At 45.6% G+C, this 20372-nt stretch overlaps 1 protein-coding gene across 1 annotated transcript in view; it reads right to left on the minus strand.

Annotated features, from left to right (window-relative positions):
- Window positions 1-19916, minus strand: part of GLRA1 (glycine receptor alpha 1) — a 51069-nt gene extending 31153 nt beyond the window's left edge. The window contains exons 1-3 of the mRNA XM_060146375.1: window positions 19882-19916; window positions 18078-18205; window positions 12231-12298 (exon numbers count right to left, since the gene is read on the minus strand). Of these exons, the coding sequence (XP_060002358.1) occupies window positions 12231-12298; window positions 18078-18205; window positions 19882-19916 (231 nt within the window). The remainder of the gene's footprint in view (window positions 1-12230; window positions 12299-18077; window positions 18206-19881) is intronic.
- Window positions 19917-20372: the final 456 nt, after the last annotated feature.

Consider the following 20372-nt stretch of genomic DNA (forward strand, 5'->3'; position numbering starts at 1 on the left):
AGCCCATGTGACAGGTTGGCTCATACATATCCTCATAGTCAGTATCAGATGGGGAACTTTGTATTGTGATGCTAAACTGAGGTGGATCTGTAACTGGTTGCTGAAGGATGCAAATTGAAGCGTGGGTATTAACCTGAAAAGAGGAAAGAGGACAGTATTGGCAGTACAGGGCATAAAAGTGAGACATGCCACTAGTGAACTTGGAAATATGGAAAATAAGTTTGATCTCTGCGAGTTAAACTAACAGGTGAACATGCAGCAAAGAAATTTGGCAAGGCTCAGCGTAATCACAAACCCATGTGTAATCTCAATGATTTAGAACAGGCCTGTGTTTGTAATTTATTAAGTGGAACCCTAATTTATTGTATTATGTCTTTTTTTTTTAAGGGTTTTTGCAGCTTTGGAGCTTTTTTTTTTTAAATTATTTATTTATTTTGGTTGCCTTGGGTCTTAGTTGCGGCAGGCAGGCTCCTTAGTTGTGGCTTGAGGGCTCCTTAGTTGTGGCTCGTGGGTTTCTTTGTTGTGGGTGGCCGGCTCCTTAGTTGTAGCATGCAGCCTCCTTAGTTGTGGTATGTGAACTCTTAGTTGTGGCGTGCATGTGGGATCTAGTTCCCTGACTAGGGATCGAACCCGGGCCCCCTGCATTGGGAGCGTGGAGTCTTAACCACTGCACCACCAGGGAAGTCCCTATTGTGTCTTGTTTAGAGAACTATTTTATAAACATATGGGAGACCTTTATTCGGTAGTATAAGAAAGGGCAGTTTGATGAGCAGGAATTTGGCAATTGGTAGTCTAGCATCATCTGAAGGATAGGGTCACACTGCTTGAGGGAACACCAACTTTTTTTGTGTCTGAAAAGAGGGTTTCTGTGTGGTGAGGAGGGATGGTTTCTTAGACCTCTCTCTGGCCTGGATGAGATTTTCCTCAAGACTATCTACCTTCTTTTCCTCCAATTTGGTATGTCAAAATCAACTTTTGATTTGTTTCCCTGGTATTCAACGAATGGCAAGGGAGTGCTTTCATGGAGGACACAAGCATGCTGTTATCGGAATGGAAAGCCCCATCATAAAGTAAAATAACTTGACGGTCTTATTTACCCACTTCAGTCTTTTGTGGCTTTGATTGTCATTAGTCAGCCTTCCTGAATCTGATCTGATGGAGAGCCAACCCTGGGATGCCATAAATTCACGACTGTGATGCCTCCCACGGTGGTATATTGGAGAGAGTCATCCAGCAGATGTTACCAAGACTGCCTATAACCCCATTTTCTGCCTCTTAACAGACTCTATGGCATGTGTGAGGGCTCTTTGCTTGGCTTCCTCTCGGTCTGCAGTTTACCAAGACTTTGGGAGTGTTGAGATACGTCTAACTGGATGGCACTTAATAGACTTTTTCTTGGACTTCCCAAATCCCAGAGTGTAAATGGCCTAGCATTAGCTGTGTAGACAGACTGAACGTGTAATGGAAAAAGCAACAACAAACAAGGATCTCATCCACAATATTAACCAACCTCACGCAATATTCAGTAATAAACCTAATGAGAAATGTGTGACTTGTGTGTGTATGTATATGTATATATTTATATATATATACACACACATACACACACAATGAAATGATTCTAAAGTTTTACTGAAAGACATAAAGGAATACCTATATAAATGGAGAGACATACCACATTTATATAATATTGTTAAGATGTCAGTTCTCTACAAGTGAATCTATAAATTCAATGCAACCTCAGTCAAAATCTGAGGCAAGTTTTATAGGCATCAACAAGCTGATTCTACAGTTCGTATGGAAGAGAAAATGGACTGGAAATGACAAGAAAACCTTATTAAAGAAGAACAACAGAGGACTTTCTCTACCAGATATAGAAATACAGTGTTAAACCATAGTAATTAAAATAGAGTTGAAACAGATAATAGAGCAATGGACAGTAAACTGAGACTAGAGAAAGATGTATGTGTATGTGTGTGTGTGTGTGTGTGTGTGTATGTGTGTGTGTGTGTATATATATATATATATTTAGTTTCTGAGAAAGGTAGCATTTCTGATCAGTGGAGAAATAATGGCTACTTAAGAATAATGCTAGAAAATTACTATCTAATCAGAGAAAAATAGAGTTAAACCATCACCAAATACGTTGCAGCAAACTAAACTCCAAATGGATTATGGAGGTATATGTAAAAGAAGAAACTTATAATATTATTCAAAATGCCCATTATGCAAAAAAAGAAAGAAAAAAAGCAAAGATACTCAAATCCACTAGGAATCTGGAGTGAAAATTAAAAATGACAGTGAAGTACCATTTAAAAAAATCCCATTTGGTAAAATTAAAAAGCTTGATAATATCTTGAGTTGGCAAGGATAAAAACGCTGTTGTGGGAACAATTATTGAAGCTTCTTTGGGAGCAAGTTGGGCAATAATATTTGCCAAAATAGTGCAGGTCCTTTGATAAAGTAATTCCACTTCTGTAATATATCCTAAGGAAGCATGCAAAGAGTCATGTGCAAGACTATTCATTGTGGCCCTTGTTTGTAATAGTGAAAGCTGCATGAACCTACAAGGCCCATCAGGAGACAAGTGGTTAAATACCATGAAGTGATGTTATGTACAGAGCGTGGAATTTTACAGGCGGGCCGTAAATCTGGAAACACTGATTAAAATCATTTTGTCACATACTGAATGTAATAATAATAAACCATTGTTATGTTTCCAAATTTGAGGGTGTGTATAACGTTAAGAATGAGGTAGACCTGTATGTAGTGATGTGGAAAGATTCCAAGACATGGTGAAGTGAAAAAAGCAAATTGTATTGCACAATCCTATTTAGACAAAGATGTGTAATAACGAAGGGATGTATCGATACATTCAAGGAAAGAAGACCAGTAAGACATACACTAAAGTGTTTTCTGCAGTGGTTAACTCAGATGGGACAGAGGGATACTGCAAAGCAGGGGCATTCCTGTTTCTCTCTCTCTTCTCTTTTTTACTGGACTTACTACAAAACTTGTTTTCATCTGTTGCTCATATACTTTAAAAAAATGTTCCAGAGTTTTGCTGTCCATAAGCATAGTGTCAGTCAACACTGACTTGTTACCTAAACTGAAATGTCTTTTTTTTTTTTTTTGGCTGCACCTAGTTCCCTGACCAGGGATCGAACCCATGCCCTCGGCAGTGGAAGCTCAGATTCTTAACCACTGGATTGCCAGGGAAGTCCCTAAACTGAAATGTCTTTGAGGTGGTGTGTGTAGAAATGATTTTAGGGTTCTGAGGAGGTCCCCAGAGCTACCTTGCGGGGGCCGATTGAGGAAAAGGCCAAGGCATTGAGATTTCTGGCTTCTGTTCCACTTCCTCCAGAACAGCCCATTTTCAAAAATCAGTGTGTTAAAGTGCTGCATAAGATTCACCTTAAAAATGGACTGTGGGGCTTCCCTGGTGGCGCAGTGGTTGAGAGTCTGCCTGCCGATGCAGGGGACGCGGGTTCGTGCCCCGGTCCCGGAAGATCCCACATGCTGCGGAGCGGCTGGGCCCGTGAGCCATGGCCGCTGAGCCTGCGCGTCCGGAGCCTGTGCTCCGCAACGGGAGAGGCCACAGCGGTGAGAGGCCCGCGTACCGCAAAAAAAAAAAAAAAAAAAAAAAAAAAAAAGGACTGTGGTGGTGGGCTGCTGTTAAAAACAATGCTTTGAAGGCCACTAACCCAGAGTAAGGATGAGCATGGCCCTGGTGCGCTCTGCTCTAAGCACTCCTGAGGGTCTGGGTTCATTGCTTGGCCTTTCAGCTCAAGGTGGAAATTGACATGCTGGCTGTACTCGGAGAGCACCCTAGATGGGAAAGGGACTGAGAACTGGGGAGAATGGCCAAGGGAGCCAGGCATGGCCAGGGAGCGAGAGGACTGACCTCAGTTATTGGAAGGGCTGTCAGGTGCAGAGATTGGTTCTCTGTGGCCCCAGGATCAGAATGAAAGCCATGAGCAAATGGAGATGTCAGAGGTGTCCCAAGATGAAGTGGGCTGCCTGGGGGGGTGCAGGGGTTCCCATCACTGGAGGTGTGCAAGCAGAAACTACAACATTTGTGGCAGAGGTTCTGACAAGAGATGAGGGTTCAAACTGGAGAACCTCCAACGTTAATTCTCTCTACAAATATTGATTGAGCTCCTGTGGTCCAGGCAAAGTACTGGGCACTGGAAATACAGGGATGATTGAGAAAGACAGGGTCCCCACTCTCAATAAAAAAGCAAACAAAACAACAAACTAACAAGCAAACTTTTACTTTTTAGGTATTACTCCGAAGATAATAGAACATGATGTGACAGTGACCGGAAGGGGGGACATTTTTAGATAGGGAGTCAGGGAAGGACCTTCTGAAGAAATATCTGAGCTGAGACCTGAAGGATGAGAAGGAACCATTCATGCAAAGATTTTTCTGGGCAGAAGGAGCTGAGCGTAGTAAAAGAATTAAGCAGGTGTTGCAGGATTTGAAGCAGGGGAATGCTGTGATGTGATTTAGGGTTTAAAAGGCACTATGGGAAGTGGTAGAGAAGGGGAGGAAGGGAGGCGGGGAGGCCGGTTAGGAGGCTGTTTCAGTCAAGCAGGATAGAGATGGTGCCAAGTTGAGCTAGAGTTGACAGCAGTAGAGTTGGAAAGAAGTAGATGGATTTAAGTTTTATCTTCTATGATTCAAAATCAATTCATTCAATCAACTGATTCCAATTCATTCAATCAGTTGATTCGATTTAGTCAATTGATCCCAGAAGTAGGCTGGCATTCAGAAGTGACTGCTTCCTAAACAATGTGTTAACTTTAATGGTTGGACATAGGGGGCATTTAACCTCCTCGCATGGTAGCTGTTTTCATAGATCTTGGGGTCTCATTTGCAAATATCGACAGGGATGGACAGCCAACGGCTTCTCTCAATACCAATTCTGATAGAATTGCACAGATCCTACTTGTTAGCCAAACCAGAGTGCAGGTGACCAGGATGAAGTCATGTCCTCCCACGACCCTGACATCCCCTTGGCTCTGCAGCCTCTCCTCTTGCCCCACACTCAGCAGGTGGCCTAGGCCAAGAGCAGGGCACCAGGATTCAGGCAGCCTGGGGATAGTAACTGGTCATGGTGTTTATTGGCTGGAAAAGCTTGGGTGAATTAAGCCTCTCTGAGCTTCAGTTTCCTCATCTGTAAAATGGGATTGTTGTGTTATATGAAATGATCCCCATACCTTGCTAACCACGGATGCCTGGTTTTTAGAACAGTGCTCAATAAATGACAAATGATGCCACCACCACCTCACCTTCTCTTTATAGCAGAGCTTTTTGGAAGAATTATCTTCCTACTGTCTTCACTTCCTTTTGTCTTGTGCTTTCGTCGTGCCCCTGAATCGCATTCTCTAATTTCATACATGCTCCCCTCCCCCATCCTCCATTGCCAAACCCATTGGATGAGATTCTCTTTTCTTACTTGACTTGTCTCCTCTTTTACTGCTGTTGAACACACACCAGCTTTTAAAACCCCTCTCCTCTCTGGGTCATTCTATAACGCCATTCTCTCCTGGAAGGTTTTATTTTATTTATTTATTTATTTTTAACATCTCTATTGGAGTATAATTGCTTTACAATGGTGTGCTCGTTTCTGCTGTATAACAAAGTGAATCAGCTATACGTATACATATATCCCCATATCCCCTCCCTCTTGCGTCTCCCTCCCACCCTCCCTATCCCACCCATCTAGGTGGTCACAAAGCACCAAGCTGATCTCCCTATGCTATGCGGCTTCTTCCCACTAGCTGTCTATTTTACATTTGGTAGTGTATATATGTCCATGCCACTCTCTCACTTCGTCCCAGTTTACCCTTCCCCCTCCCCGTGTCTTCAAGTCCATTCTCTACATCTGCGTCTTTATTCCTGTCCTGCTCCTGTGTTCTTCAGAACCATTTTTTTTTCCTCTTTCTGACTTACTTCACTCTGTATGACAGACTCCTGGAAGGTTTTAACATGCAGAGAACCATGATCAGATTTCTACTTCAGAAAAATTACTCAAAACCACACAACAGCATTTTCACAGCACCCGGCACATAATACATGTTCAGTAAGCGTTGCTAGTATTGCTGTCGGTCACTGTTATTCTCTGCGTTCCATGGCATCCTGTGCATACCTCTGTAATCTCACTCATCATATTGCGGTATTCTCTTTGACTTCCTTGTCCACCTTCTCCAATAGACTCCTTGAAAGCAGAGACCTGCCTGGCTCCTGTTTACTTCTGGGGCCATGGGAGGATTTTACTTTTCTTCAGGTGGGGCCATGTGGCTTCCTTTGGGTAGTGAAATGTGAGCAGAAGTGCTATATGTCACTTCTGGGTGGAAAGCACTTACTTGCCGGTGTGCCACCCCTTAGTGCCTTCTTCCTCTCACAGCAAATGTGCAATCGCCTGTTGATGTGGAAATGCAAGGCTCAGCCACGACGTGGAGGACAGTAGTCCTGGAGAGTCCCCCAGATCTGTAGCAGACTTTAGGTGAGTGATACATCGGTCTTTGCTGTAGGTGAGTGATACATCGGTCTTTGCTGTTCTAAGACACTGGGATTTCAGGGGTTGTTTGTTGCTGCAGGAAAGCCTAGCCTAATATGAGTAAAACGGATCTATATCCTTACAGCCTGTTCAGCACGTACAGTATAGGACCTTAAAAACGGAGGTGGAAACAATAAATGAATAAATAGGGAACAGAAGGAAAAAAAAAACTAGAAAGACATTTCCTTAGGCTTATGTGTTGGAGTCCTTGGCTGACTGGTTCAATAGTTAATAATCCTTTACATTTCTGTAGCATTCATAAAGGGCTCTCATACCCACTTCTTGTGTATTCCTACACACCATTCTTAGAGCCAGGTGCCAAGGGGGAGCTGAGTCTCAGTGGTATTAAACTGTGGCAGAGCTAGAGCTCAAACCTTGGTCTGTTGTTTCCTGGTTCAGGGCTCTGTCTATTGCCCCCCTAATATTGACAGATAAGGCCAAACGTGTGGACGGTAGTTGCATAGGCCATTGCCAATTGCCAGGGGTCCTGGCCACAGTGTGCCTGTCTCTGTGCCAGGCTATCCCGGCCCTTGGCAAGAGAGGCTGGAGCACACGTCCTCATAATGGAAATGCTGAGATTCATGCCCAAAGGACGTCAAGACCCACACACACAGACACTCACACACACATGCACACACTCTGTCTCTCTTTCACATCTGCTGACATTTAGTTCCACATGAATTCCAGCTGTCTGCATGTCCCCACGTGTGCACACTCACCTGTACACCTGAACACATGTATTGACATACTCGTACACATAGACTGTTACACATTAAATATTCTTTCACTTATTCACGTGTTCTTGTATTTACGCACATTCACATGCACATGCGTACAGACATATTGCTGGCTCAGATGCTGCTACATACTTAAGTATGTGCTTCACAAATATCCATACACAATTACCTATGTGGAAATAATACCCTTCATGCATTTTCACTCTTAAGCACTTTCACGTAGTCCTACGTATATACGCAGATACATGCACATCCTCACTACACACATTCACATGTGCATTTATAACCACAGAAGTACACATACTTATGTTCATAGCTGTACGTGGTCAGATACATCTCTCTCTGAGGTTACCTGTCTAAATCTGTTCATACTAGCGTACACATATACACAGGCCAATGTGTACATTTGCACAAACACATGGTCCCACAATATACACATGCACACACATGCTCCATGACGTATAGATGCTGCAGAGCACACACTTAGGTGCACTCGTAAGCGCATGTGTCAAGACAAGCTGGATGGTTCCCTCTAGGTCCTAGCTCCAGATCTTTCTCTTGTAGAGTGCCGAAGTTGCTGCTCTAGGCCAGGACTCCCTTCCCTCTTCTCCCTCGTCCATTCCTGTCCCTGCTTCTACCTTCATCTCACTGCATAGACTCAAAGAGAGTCGCTGGAAAGGTCAGATGAAGGCCAGCCAGACTCAGCCCTCCCCTCGTCAGGAACGGATAGAGACCCCTGTTGCTTTGCTGGCTGCCTTCTCTGCTCTCAGCTCTGGTGAATAAAGCCAGGCTCTGAGAGGCAGACAGTCAGGCCTGGGGACTCCAGCTGTTTACAGAGTGGCTCTGCACTCCTGTTGCTCTTAGAGAACAGACACAGCCTGGAAAGTTTCTGACATTGGGACTATGTCCATATTACCGTGGACCCAGGGTGCACGACCAGCTCTTTGCGTGGCTGGTGAGGCAGAGCCCTGGGATGAAAGTCTGGGGGCCTGGGCATGTCTGTTCAATGAAGTTCCCCTTTAGCTCTAACTTCTTTATGATGAAAAGAAACAAGCAAGGGCTGGGTAATCCCAAACATCCAGAAATTAAATGTTTATATTTGGCTCAGGAGAACGTGGGGTTTGGGGTGATATAGATCTGAATTCAATTCCCACTTCTGCTACTGATTAGCCGCATGTCCTTATGCAAGTGACCTAACCTTTCTGAGCCTCAGTTTACTTATCTGTAAAATGGGGATAACATGTCCTGCCTCATGGGGGTTGTTGTGAGGTCTACATGAGATGAAACATGTGGAAGTGCTCTGCATACTGCCTGGCACACAGTAGCATTTAATGTGTGGTTGTTGCCCTTGTTACTATATTTTTTTGATTTTGTTCTTGTTTTTGTTTTGCGGTACGCGGGCCTCTCACTGCTGTGGCCTCTCCCATTGCGGAGCACAGGCTCCGGACGCGCAGGCTCAGCGGCCATGGCTCACGGGCCCAGCTGCTCCGCGGCATGTGGGGTCTTCCTGGACCGGGGCATGAACCCGTGTCCCCTGCATCGGCAGGCGGACTCTCAACCACTGCGCCACCAGGGAAGCCCTGTCTAAACGTTATTGATCTCCACTCCAGGGGGCCATCTCTCTGTGCTCCCCTTGTTGGTTATCTCCATTTTCATTACTTACTATTTACTCCTGAGGCATGCTGAGCCTACCATGATTTGAGGTTGGATTTCCACATTTGGTAACGCTTAGGTTGTTGCTTAAGTGTGCTTTGTGGGCCTGGGGTCCCTCAGTTTCCCCCATCTGTGCTCTTCAGTGTTCTGGCAGTTACAAGGATTGGATCTTAATCCCTGCCCAGTCAATAACTAGTTCTGGGACGTGATGTCACCAAATCTCGGTTTCCTCTGCTGTAAATTGGGGAATAGCGTGTCTGCCATGTCTACTTTGTAGAGTGGTCATTACAGTAAGTATTTGGTGAAGGAATCAAGTGAGAGAATGAGTGTGAAAATGTGTTGAAAACTACTAGTGGCATTTCATGATAATAACTGACATCATTGTGTGTGTACTGTGTGTCGGACCCTGCACTTAGCACTTCTGTGCCTTATCTCCTAATCCTCACAGCAGGTCACAAGGTGGCTGCTATTGGTCCCCTGCTCTGCAGATGAGGAGGCTAACTTAGGCTACCTTGTCCAAAGCCACAGAGCTGAGCCTCAGATTTTGTCTGGGCATGGAAGACTGTGTCCTTACTGCTACACTGTCTCTGTAGAAAGCAGCATGCAGCAGGAATGAAGTCTGGAAAGGTAGACAAGAGATACCAGAGAAGGGTAAGGCTCAGAGAAGTCTAGGAATTGCTCAGGATCACACAGCTAATCAGTGGTGGCTTTGGGGCTTCAGTGCCCAGAGCCTCCATCATCGCCACCATCATCATCATCATTGAAAACATTTAGAGCACTTAACAAAGCATTTACTGTGATAAACACTTCCCTGCACATAATCTCCATCCATAATAACTTGAGGAGGTAAAAAAAAAACAACAACTTGGTGAAGTAGTATGATGTTAATCACCCCTGGGATTTTACATACAACGAAGCTGAGGCTTAAAGATACGAACCAAATCAGCTTCTTACATATAGTGAGTGAACCCAGGTCTACGTCACTTCAGAGTCTCGGCTTTTAACCACCACACAAAATAAGGGCAAACCACGACGCCTGTAGTAATCTGTAACAAGGAAATAGATCTCTGTGTGACAATTACAGGGAAACAGGTGGGGGTGGCCTTGGAGTGCAGATATGTACACCTGTCCTCAGATAACCAAGTTCTTAACATAACCGGGTGGCCCGTGACTTGGTTTGATGACTCTTTACCATTTCAGAAGAAGAGAGGAAGTGTCAACACTCACCGCACAGGGCCTATGAATAATGTAGATGTCAATGCACTTCTGATTTGGGAGGGAGAAGAAGAAAAGCAGAGAAGTTCACTAGAAGCTCTAATAAGATATCCATTCACAGAGTGGAAAGACTTGGCTTTCGAACCTGGAGGCCCAGTGAAAAGCAGCCATGCTGGTTCCTAGTCGACAGGTGGGACCATCTCCATATGGAGATAAAAGGCCTATGGGTTTTAGGGAATTGATCGCTTTTCCTTTGGATGTGGGCAGGGTCTCTTGACCATATTAAGACAGACCTCTCTGCAGGAGCATAGATTTTGGACCATTTGCCCCATGACATACGGAGCTCAGTGATTTTTGCCAGTTTGGGACTAGAAGGTTAGATCTAATCTCCATAAATGTTTAGGACCAAATAATGGTTTGAATCAATAGACAGTATATCTGATTTGGCTTATTTGTTTTAGACAATGACCGAGACCTGTTATTAGATCCCTGTGCCAGCTGCCGAGGTTACCACAGGAAATGAGACAAGGTTCTGGCCCCCAGAGAACTGACATTATAGTGAGAGGAGGGACACACGAGCAGACTGTGAGACTGTAGGTGCAGATGGTCAGTGCTGTTATGGGAATTGTAGCACGTGTCACAAGAATGGGTAGAAGGGACCCATCACAGGCTTAGGTCAAGCGCAGACATGAGCTCACACACGTGTACACACGTGTTAGAGTGTGAAGCCTTCCTGTGGAGGTCATTCCTTTTTTTTTTTTTTTTTTAAAGAATAGCTTTATTGCTTTGCCAGGCAAAGGGGGACACAGAGGGCTCCTGCCCTTGAAAACTATATGTCCCCTTGCAGAGGTCATTCTAAGAGGAGAGTTAAGGGACCCTGGAGGCTGGCAGTGGAAAGGAGGCTGGATGGAGCGGGTGCTCTGGGCAGAGGCCTCAGCAGCGTCAAGAGAAGGCTGAAAACCAGAGGGCGAGCACGGCCCATGTGGAGAACGCCGGACGATTCCATTTATCCAGAATGGGAAGCAAGAGGGAAGAGATGCAGCCGCGCAGAATCAGAGGGGCCTTCTAAGCTTAATGCTGACGGGGAGGGGGTTCCACAGGGAGGCGTTAATGCAGGGGACTGGCGTAGTTAGGTTTGTATCTTAGAAAGACCACTGTGTGAGGAAGAATGGATTGGAGGCGGGCAAGATGCCAGTCTTGGGACGCTTTGCAGTAATGTGGGCCAGGCACCATGGAAGCCTGAGCTGGACCAGGGTCAGGCGGACATAGGGGAATGGGTGGTTTAGAGGATTTCAAGGCAGGAACATCTACAGGGCTTGGTGAGCGACTGGCTGCTTCTGCCTCTGCTCATAAAGAGATGATTGAAACTGCCTTAATTATTTTCTCACAAGCTAGATTGCTCCCTTCAAAACAAGTATAATTGATTTTTTGTTTTCAAGGATTGAGAAAAAAAATTGAAAGTAGCATTACATTTAGTTATAATCACTAATGTAAGATTTACTCTTTGTAGAGATGAGAAAAACATAGAAATACTGAAGGATATGAAATCATGCATAAGTCTACGATCCAGGGATAATTGCTGTTAACATTTTGGTATTTTTCCTTCTAGTCTTTTTTTGTAGAATAACTGATTTACTTTAAACTTTTTACTATGGGAATTTAAAAATACATACAAAAGTAGAGAGAAGAATCAATATACCCATTTTAGCTTCTGTAACCAGTCTTCTGCTATTGCACAGTTGAATTTTAAACTTAAAAGCAGGTCTTTACATTTGCTTTAATCTAAAACTTTCACCTGTTGATAGAATTTTGCTTTTGTAATCCTGAGTGTTTAGCATGTGCTAGCCCAGCTAGCTCTTTGGCCATTTTCAGATGTATGTCTTTCCCCAAAACATTGCCTAGGACAGTAAAAATGTCCAAATCCCATAGTATACCACTGAAGACGTGAAAAAACACCAGATTTTCCACCTCCTTGGGGAAGACCAGCGCAGAGGGTAGATATTTCAGGGAGAGAGATATCCCGAGCAGGAAATAGCAGCTTGTGTTTTGACTCACTCACCATAGTTGTCTCAGCAATGGAACCAAAGCTGTTGATGAAAATGTTGCAGCTCACGTTCACCGGGGGACCTGCCAATCAAGAGACATTCCTGCTTAGTTCCAAGGCCAAGAAGAAATCCCCAGGATAGGACCAGTTTGTGGGATTTTGACTTCAGGGATGGATCCCCCTTGGTGGAGGAGACCCTTGCTTGACCTGCACCCCACCCCCAAGCAGCGGGGACTCCCAGCCACATTGCTATGCCAGATTCCCTGGTCCCCAAGTGAGCACCAGGTATAGAACACCAGAGGCTGAGCCGGGATGTACTTTCATTAACAGGATAATTCATCATCCTGCCATATGGTTGAAATCCCTTCCCCAAACCCCATTGGCTGCCTTTTAATTTGCGGCTGCAGGGTTACAGCTACAACATTTGGAGGCCATCTTGGGAATCGCAAGGAACAGCAAGTTCTTTGCCTTGAACTTATGAACCAAGAATGATTGTCTGAAAGGGCACTGATGGGAATTACCAGCTGCGGTATCCAGAGGGAACCTCAAAGGAAGTCCATAAGTCTTTGTTAAATACTTTCCAGGCAAGCTTTTTGAATACTACTGCAAGGGCAGGAAGGAAGTAGAGGAATATGTGCTCTTTGGAATCTCATTGCTAGAGGGACCTCTGTCCAATTGAAGCCCAGTCTCTTCATTTTATACTATTAATTACAGCAGCTACCATTTACTGAGCAGATTTTGCTGTTGTGCTGAGAGTATTACTAACATTATCTCATTCTATCCTCTCAGTAACTCCATGAGAAGACATGGTTATTCCCTCCATTTTACAGATGAGGAAACAGAGGCACGGAGAGGTTATTTGCCCACGGCTACACAGCTAGTAAATAGTCAAGCTTGAGCTCAGATTGATCTAATTCCAAAGCTAGTGGTCTTAATGGCTATACTTTTTGAAAGAGGTTCAGAGAAAGGAAGGGGCACGCTCAAGGTCACAGAGTGGCACAATCCAGGATTTTAAGCACTGGGCTTCCACATGTGCTGAGAAGAGGGCCGGCATAAAATAACCAGGGAGGAATGTGAGAACGTGGGTAAGGGTCATAGAAGCAGTAGGAGTCCAGGTGTGAGAGAGGTTCTGAAGAGTGAGGCATTAGGGAAGACCTCATGAAGGTGATGACCTTGAGCTGACCTTGAGGGTGGGAGGACTTGGATAATAGGTCATAATCCTTCACTTGAAGATTGAGACATGCCATTTGTGAATTTTTTCAGGTCCACTTTCTGGTTGATCCCCATGAGGTCCTGAGGTTGGCAGGGCAAAGTTACTGTCCCAGCTTCGTAAGTGGAGCGCAGAGAGTTTTAGTAACTCACCTGGGCTTATTTACCCAGCAAGTGATGGAGCCAGGACTCAAACCCAAGTTTTCTGATACCCACTTCTCTCTGTCCCTCTTGAAAAAGTAGCCCAAGCATTTCACCCAAACTCAGCCAAGACTTCCTTCTTTTCGGAAATCCTGGTGTATAGGAAGGGACTCAGTCCTGCTGTGAGAATCCAGGTTTTCCTTCCAAGGGATTGCCAGGATTCCTGGGTTTTAGACATAGCCCCAAGCTCTCCCTGGCTCTTTGCCCTGAGACACGCCCCTTCCCTTTTCTGGGTTGCAATTTCCCCATCAATTTGGTAGAGTAGATCTTGATCTGGGCAGTCATTCTCAGCTCCATGGGGTTGCAGTTCCCTTATGGAAGCTACCCATTTGAATTATGATGTTACTGTATAGAATTTGAGGGCTGGAAAGTCTCTCTCTTTTTCTTTTTTTTTTTTTTAACATCTTTATTGGAGTATAATTGCTTTACAATGGTGTGTTAGTTTCTGCTTTATAACAAAGTGAATCAGTTATACATATATCCCCATATCTCTTCCCTCTTGCGTCACCCTCCCTCCCACCCTCCCTATCCCACCCCTCTAGGTGGTCACTCGGTGCTTTGGAAGGTCTCTTAAAAGTCACCTAATCTATTGCTTCCGAAACTGAGGTGCAGACAGGATTGTCTGCCGTAGCATCATCTGGGAAACTTGTTAAACTACAGATTCCTGGGCCCGGCCCCAGACCCAGTGAACCCAAACCTGTGAGGATTAGCCCAGAGTTTATTTGTTTAACGAGCGACCTGGGTGATCCTCATGCAGAGCCAGGTTTAGGAACCGCTGCTACCCATGCAAGACTTAGCACTTGATCACCTCCAGCAGTGGGGAACTCATTTTGTCTCGAGCAGCCCTTTCCATAGTTGGATGGCTCTGCTTGCTAAAAACTTTGTTCTTATGCTGAGCGGGAATCTGCCTCCTTGGTCACTTTCACCCAAACAAAGGCCCACTAGGGTTTTCTTCCCCTCATTTAGACTCCGATCCAGGTTTTCTTTTCATTTAGCTTCATACCGTTAAGATGCCCCCAAAAGTTACTGCCTTTGCCTTGAAATGACGTGCACAGAGTTCCCACCCAGGCCCTGTGCCTTGAAATGACGTGCACAGAGTTCCCACCCAGGCCCTGCAAGTGTCTGGTGCTGTGACTCCCATATAAATTAGATCCTGATTTATGTGTGCGAGAGGACGCCAGCCAAAAATGATCCCATGGGGAGCTGTGGTTCATTGAAATAAATCTGAAATTAAATTATCCTCAAGAAAATTACAATCTGGCTGCCTTTGGCAGCAGCATAATGTATATATTTCATTAAATATTAAAGTTTAACTTTGCTTTTGTGTATATGTTTGCATTGGGCTGTGCCCCTGATCCTGGGAGCCATTGTGACATGCAGAGTCTTAGCGAAGATACAGAATACCGAAGCTGACGGGGCCTGGTCCTACTGGACCATTGTACAGATGCAGAGACAGAGGCCCAGATATGTCAAGTGATTTACTCTGGGTCACAGATATCAGGGAAGTAGTGGGAGGGTTAGAATCCAATTTTCGAGCTCTTTACTTCAGTATTACGAGTTGCATTGCCACTATGTTCTGCAGACGGAGGCTGCTCTCCCCGTCCCCCCTATCTTTTTTTTTTTTTTTCAGGGTTGGATCTCATCTTTATTGAACATTTTGATATTTTGCTCATCGTGCCTTTTATGCATTAGCTTTGATTTTTCTTTTTTTTTTTTTTAACATCTTTATTGGAATATAATTGCTTTACAATGGTGTGTTAGTTTCTGCTGTATAACAAAGTGAATCACTTATACGTACACATATATCCCCATATCCCCTCCTTCTATCTAGAGAGTCAGGAGCAGGCAATTTCCGGTGCTTGAAGGAACCTGCTGTGTGATTAATCACGCTGTGGAGTTTTCAAAGCAGGCAGGCCTCTCTTCCTGTTGTGTCAGGGTCACGGGGCCTACTTGGCCTGGCCTTTTCAGGAGCTCTGTAGTTTGCGGGGGGCTTTTGGGAATCTCATGTGTGCCTGGGTGGAAGCATGAAAGAGGCCATGGGGCTCAGGGGCAGGGGTCCCCTGCAACCAGTGTCTCAGCCCTCACCACAGGGAGAGTAGAGAAAGCTTGCTCCCTACCTCCTGGGGTGAGGTTCCAAGAAGCTGCACTTGTTGCTCAAAGCCCACATCGTCGAGGGGATTGTAGGGGTTAGAGATAGTGCAGGGTTGCGAGAGGACTAAGGGATTATCTAGTCCTGTATATTTTGGGCCCAAGTGCTTGGAATAAGGTTTTCAAAGTGAGGAGGGGAAGAGCCCCGATTCAACGGTCTTATAGTCTGGGTGAAATTTTATTTCTTAAACATGTTCACTGCTAAGTAAGTAAGTAAATAAATAAACGAATCAGGAAATAAGCAAATAAATAAATCAGTAGTATTAGAGAATTGAGTCAGAGCAGCTAGCTGGGTTAAATTCCCCGGTCTTGGCAGTGTGACTTGGGAAAGTCACTTAACAGCTCTACTTAGCATATTTGTGGGGTCATTCGTTCATTCATTCATTTATGACAGACTTATTGAGGGCCTTCTTTGTGCCAAATACGGTGGTATGCACAAAGGATCACTAACACATGAACCCTGGATGCACCCATGTTCAGCCAACGAGCAGAAGACCAAGGCACTTCTACTCAGGCTGGAGTTCCAAGAGAGCCCACCAGGGGGCGCACTGGGATGGAATTCCTGAAAACTGCAGATGCCACCTGGTGGTCAGTTCTCTGGTGTGTTTGATTTGGCCAGTGGTGTTTCAAAGATGTGATTTAGCTGCGAACTTAGAAGATTTCACATAAACCCCCCGACTTAAGTCTTATCTTGGAAGGTCCGCTGCCCAGGGCCTGCATTCCTACCTGGCAGCTCTGGGCAGGAGCTGAGAAGCGGCAGCCCTTAGAGGAGCCTGTGCTTTCTGGTTTTCTCTGCTTATCCCCAACCCACTTCAATCATGTACCATATCTGCCGGGCCCCTCTGGGTGTTGGGGGTGTTTGAGATTGTGACCCTGGTGGAGGGCTTGGGTGCTGACTTATCTGCCCTTGAGGGAAGAAAGTTTATGCTAACGATCCTGGAGGATAACGGCCTTAGGAGCGAGGCACCTTGAGGTAAACAGGGGTGGGAGGTGGGCCCCCAAACAAACCTCACTGCATTTCCCAGACTGTTTTCTGTTTGCAGAGCGCTTTGAGAAGGGGACTTACAGGGTGGGGGACAGAGTGAGCAGATATTAGGAAGCTGTTACCAGCTGTCACATCCCTTGTTTGGTCTTGGACTTGAGCCAAAAGGAACAGTGAGGAAGGGCATCTGGAATCAAGAATTGATTAGGAGGTTGGCTGTGGGTCTTTGAAATAAGATTTTTGCAGGGGTGCTAGGAGGAAGGTCAGAGTCGCAGACTCCCAAGGAGGTCCTTAAGACTGTGCCTGCAGAAAACCTGCCCAGCCGTTAGAGATGGTTAGAGCCTCCTAAGGCATCAGTGGACAAAGGGAACTGGTCCGCTCTTGGTGTAAGACATTAAGATCTCGTAGGATTGTGAGCTGAAAGAAACTTCCCAAATCGCTTCAGTTATGGTTTGTAAATTGGCTACCCCACAGGGCATATCTGGCTCCCAAACCTGTTTTGTTTGAATTTACATGTTTTAGGATTCAAGAAGTTTCACGTAAATCTTGATTTCTGGCTCTCGTTGGACTTTTGGATGGTCTGGCAACATGGGACCCACATTCCTGTAGGTTAACTACTCGCTGGGGCTAAGGAGGGGCCGCCCACTTTCGAGGGGACTGCTCCTCTATTTCTCCGTAGTCTCTCCCTATCTCCTTATTAGGCATTTGAAATTGAGACTGTGATTGGGCAAGAGAGTTCCAAAATTATTTGTTAATCCAGGGGAAGCTTTCAGTGGATGGATGGTAGTTGGAAGCTTCTCATGTAAGACGAATAAAAGTGCAGCTGCTTGGGGGAGAAGCAAGGGTGGGCTCGCTCATCCCGTCCTCTGTTTCTCCCTTTTGGGACACAGGGTAAAAGCCTCAGAACTCCATGAAGCATAGTTTAAAAACCACAGAGACAGCCAACTCCATGCCTGCGGAGAAGAGGAGACTGAGGCCCAGCAAAAGCAAGAGGCTTATCTAAGCTCAGAGAGTAATTTTGTGCCCGAAGCAAAACGTGAACCCATTTTTCCACATTGCACCTTAATCTCTTGTCCATTATACCGGAGCTAGCAAGTAGACTTAATTCACGTACTGACTCTGGTAACCAGAGATACTGTTGAGTTGGACTCTCCGAGCCTTTGTTTGGTCTTGGTGAATTGACGAACAGTATCTGCCTCGGGTAGAGGAAAGAGTCATGGAATTCATACCCTGTATATATCATCTGCATACAATTCCATGCGGCTCGCTGCCACAATCTAGGAAAGCAGACCCCTGGGGCTGTGAAAGGCAAGTTTATCTACCTTTAAAATTGGGCCTGATCCTGGCATCGTATCCAGAGGTCCTCCCCATTAGCTTATCCAGGAAATCCGACGGTGACATAGACTTGGGTGCGGAACGGGCCGCTTCAGCCTCCTTAGAAGCAGCAAGGCTAAGAAAGGAGAGAGAAAGCAGAGGGTTAATGACGGCCCTTTCTCACACTGTGATCAGATCCCAGGCTTGCTCAGCCCCTGTCGCTTACCCAGCCATAAGAGTCACTAGAGAAATAGGTGATAGGAGTCCTTAATGAGGTAAGGCCCACGCTACCTTGTTTACCCAGCCTAAGTATTAGCCAGCGTGGGGTCCTGGCAGGCAGCCGAGTGTCTGATTGATGCTGAGAAGCTGCTGACTCTTTTAAGGCTGTATCTCTAAGGTTTAGGGCAATCACAGTTGGCTGCTGGTTTCCCTGGGAGAGGAGATTGAAGGGTTAACCTCCCACTAGGTCCAGCCCTGTGCTTTGGGTGCCTGTACTTTCATAGGTCCATGCAACAGTGCAGCCAGAAAGAATGTTAGAGATCAAATAGTCCAGCCTTTCCCCAAAGTTTCTCTTCAGAATCAGTTCCTGATTTTCTAAAAAAAGATGCCAAAGTCAAATGCATTTGGGAACACAAATTGAATCAGGCGTCTTTACCTCAGGTCTTCTCAGAACCTGCAGCAAGTCTAGATCCTGTACTTATGGGACTATCTCATATACTTTCAAAATTGCTCAGCTGGGGGCTTCCCTGGTGGTGCAGTGGTTGAGAGTCCGCCTGCCGATGCAGGGGACATGGGTTCATGCCCTGGCCCGGGAAGATCCCACATGCCGCGGAGCGGCTGCGCCCGTGAGCCATGGCCGCTGAGCCTGCGCGTCCGGAGACTGTGCTCCGCAACGGGAGAGGCCACAACAGTGAGAGGCCAGCGTACAGCAAAAAAAAAAAAAAAAAAAAAAAGCTCAGTTGGGAAAACTGAGGCACAGCTAGTGAAGGAACTGACATAGGTCCCAGAGTCAATCAGTGGCAGCTAGCCTCAGTGTATCAAGAGTTGGGGGATTTGAAATCCGACTGCCGGGGATGCTACATGTTGTTTCTGTCACCACCCCCCCCCAACAGAGTAGTTATAGGTCTTCATTCGTGCCACAGTAAGAATTATTAATATCTAAGAACAGCGGCCCTTCCCCTGCTACACTCTCAGAGGCATGCAGATTCTTAGAACCGTCAAGACTGGAAGCTTAAGGGTTGAGGATCAATTATTTCTCAGTTGCTTTGGGCAACTGAGCTTCCCTGTCTTGAAATTATACCCAGGAGATAGCTGGAAGCTAGTGCAGCCCCGCTGTGCGTGCTGTAGGGCTGGTACGTTGGAGGAAGTGCATGTATAGAGATGCCTGTGTGTGTCGCATAAAATGAGAGCTTCTGTCACCTAGCCAAGCAGGACGTCGTGTCCCTCAAGGGTTTGTACTGCCTGTCTTGTTCTTTGCCTCGGTTCCTTTTCTGATCTCAGAGTTGTAACTGTTTAAGTGATCCCCTCTAATGGGTGGCTCTCAAATCTCTCTCTCCACCCTGGCCTCTCCCTTAAGCCCCCTTTCTTCATTTGCAAACGCCTGGGGGCGGGGGGGGGGTGCGTGTCTATCTCGATGTCCTGCCAGGCCTCAAGTTCATTCCAAACCAAATGCCGCAGCTTCTGTCCCAAACTTGTTTCTCCAGACCACAGATGCCCAGGTGGCACCGACATCATCTTCCCATTCTCTAGGACTAGACGCTTCAGAGCCGTCTAGTCTGTGTGTCCCCTCTCCTCTCGCGTCCTCTCACTCACGGGGGCCTTTCCTGTCTTGCACATGTCATGGCCATGCTACCTTGTCAGGTAGTTACTTGTGTTTGTGTTCCAAGACCAGCAGTCGTGGTGGTTGTATTTATTGTTTGTTTATTTAATCTCCTACTGTGTCTACCACAGCGTGTCTCCCACATAACGTGCTCAGTGATTGCACAGTGAATGAACGAATGAATGATAGGCTACTTTAATCAAATGTCCTGGTTAGTAGAAGTATTCATAAATATACATACATGGACTAACAATTTTAAAATAATTAGACCATTATACCCACTAATGAAAAATAGTGAAAATAATCTGTTATTCCTCTGAAGGTTCAGAGGTATTCCAGGATGATTTAGACACTCATGCTTAGTAATCTGAACGTTCCTTATTTATATCCTGAAGGGCTCGTTTTGATGAACAGAATGAGGGACAAATGCATTATCCTGTTTTTGTAGGTGTGAATATGGATATTTGTGAGTTTGTGTGATGTG

This window comes from Lagenorhynchus albirostris, chromosome 3 (assembly GCF_949774975.1).
Source record: "Lagenorhynchus albirostris chromosome 3, mLagAlb1.1, whole genome shotgun sequence".
Classification (NCBI taxonomy): Eukaryota; Metazoa; Chordata; class Mammalia; order Artiodactyla; family Delphinidae; genus Lagenorhynchus; species Lagenorhynchus albirostris.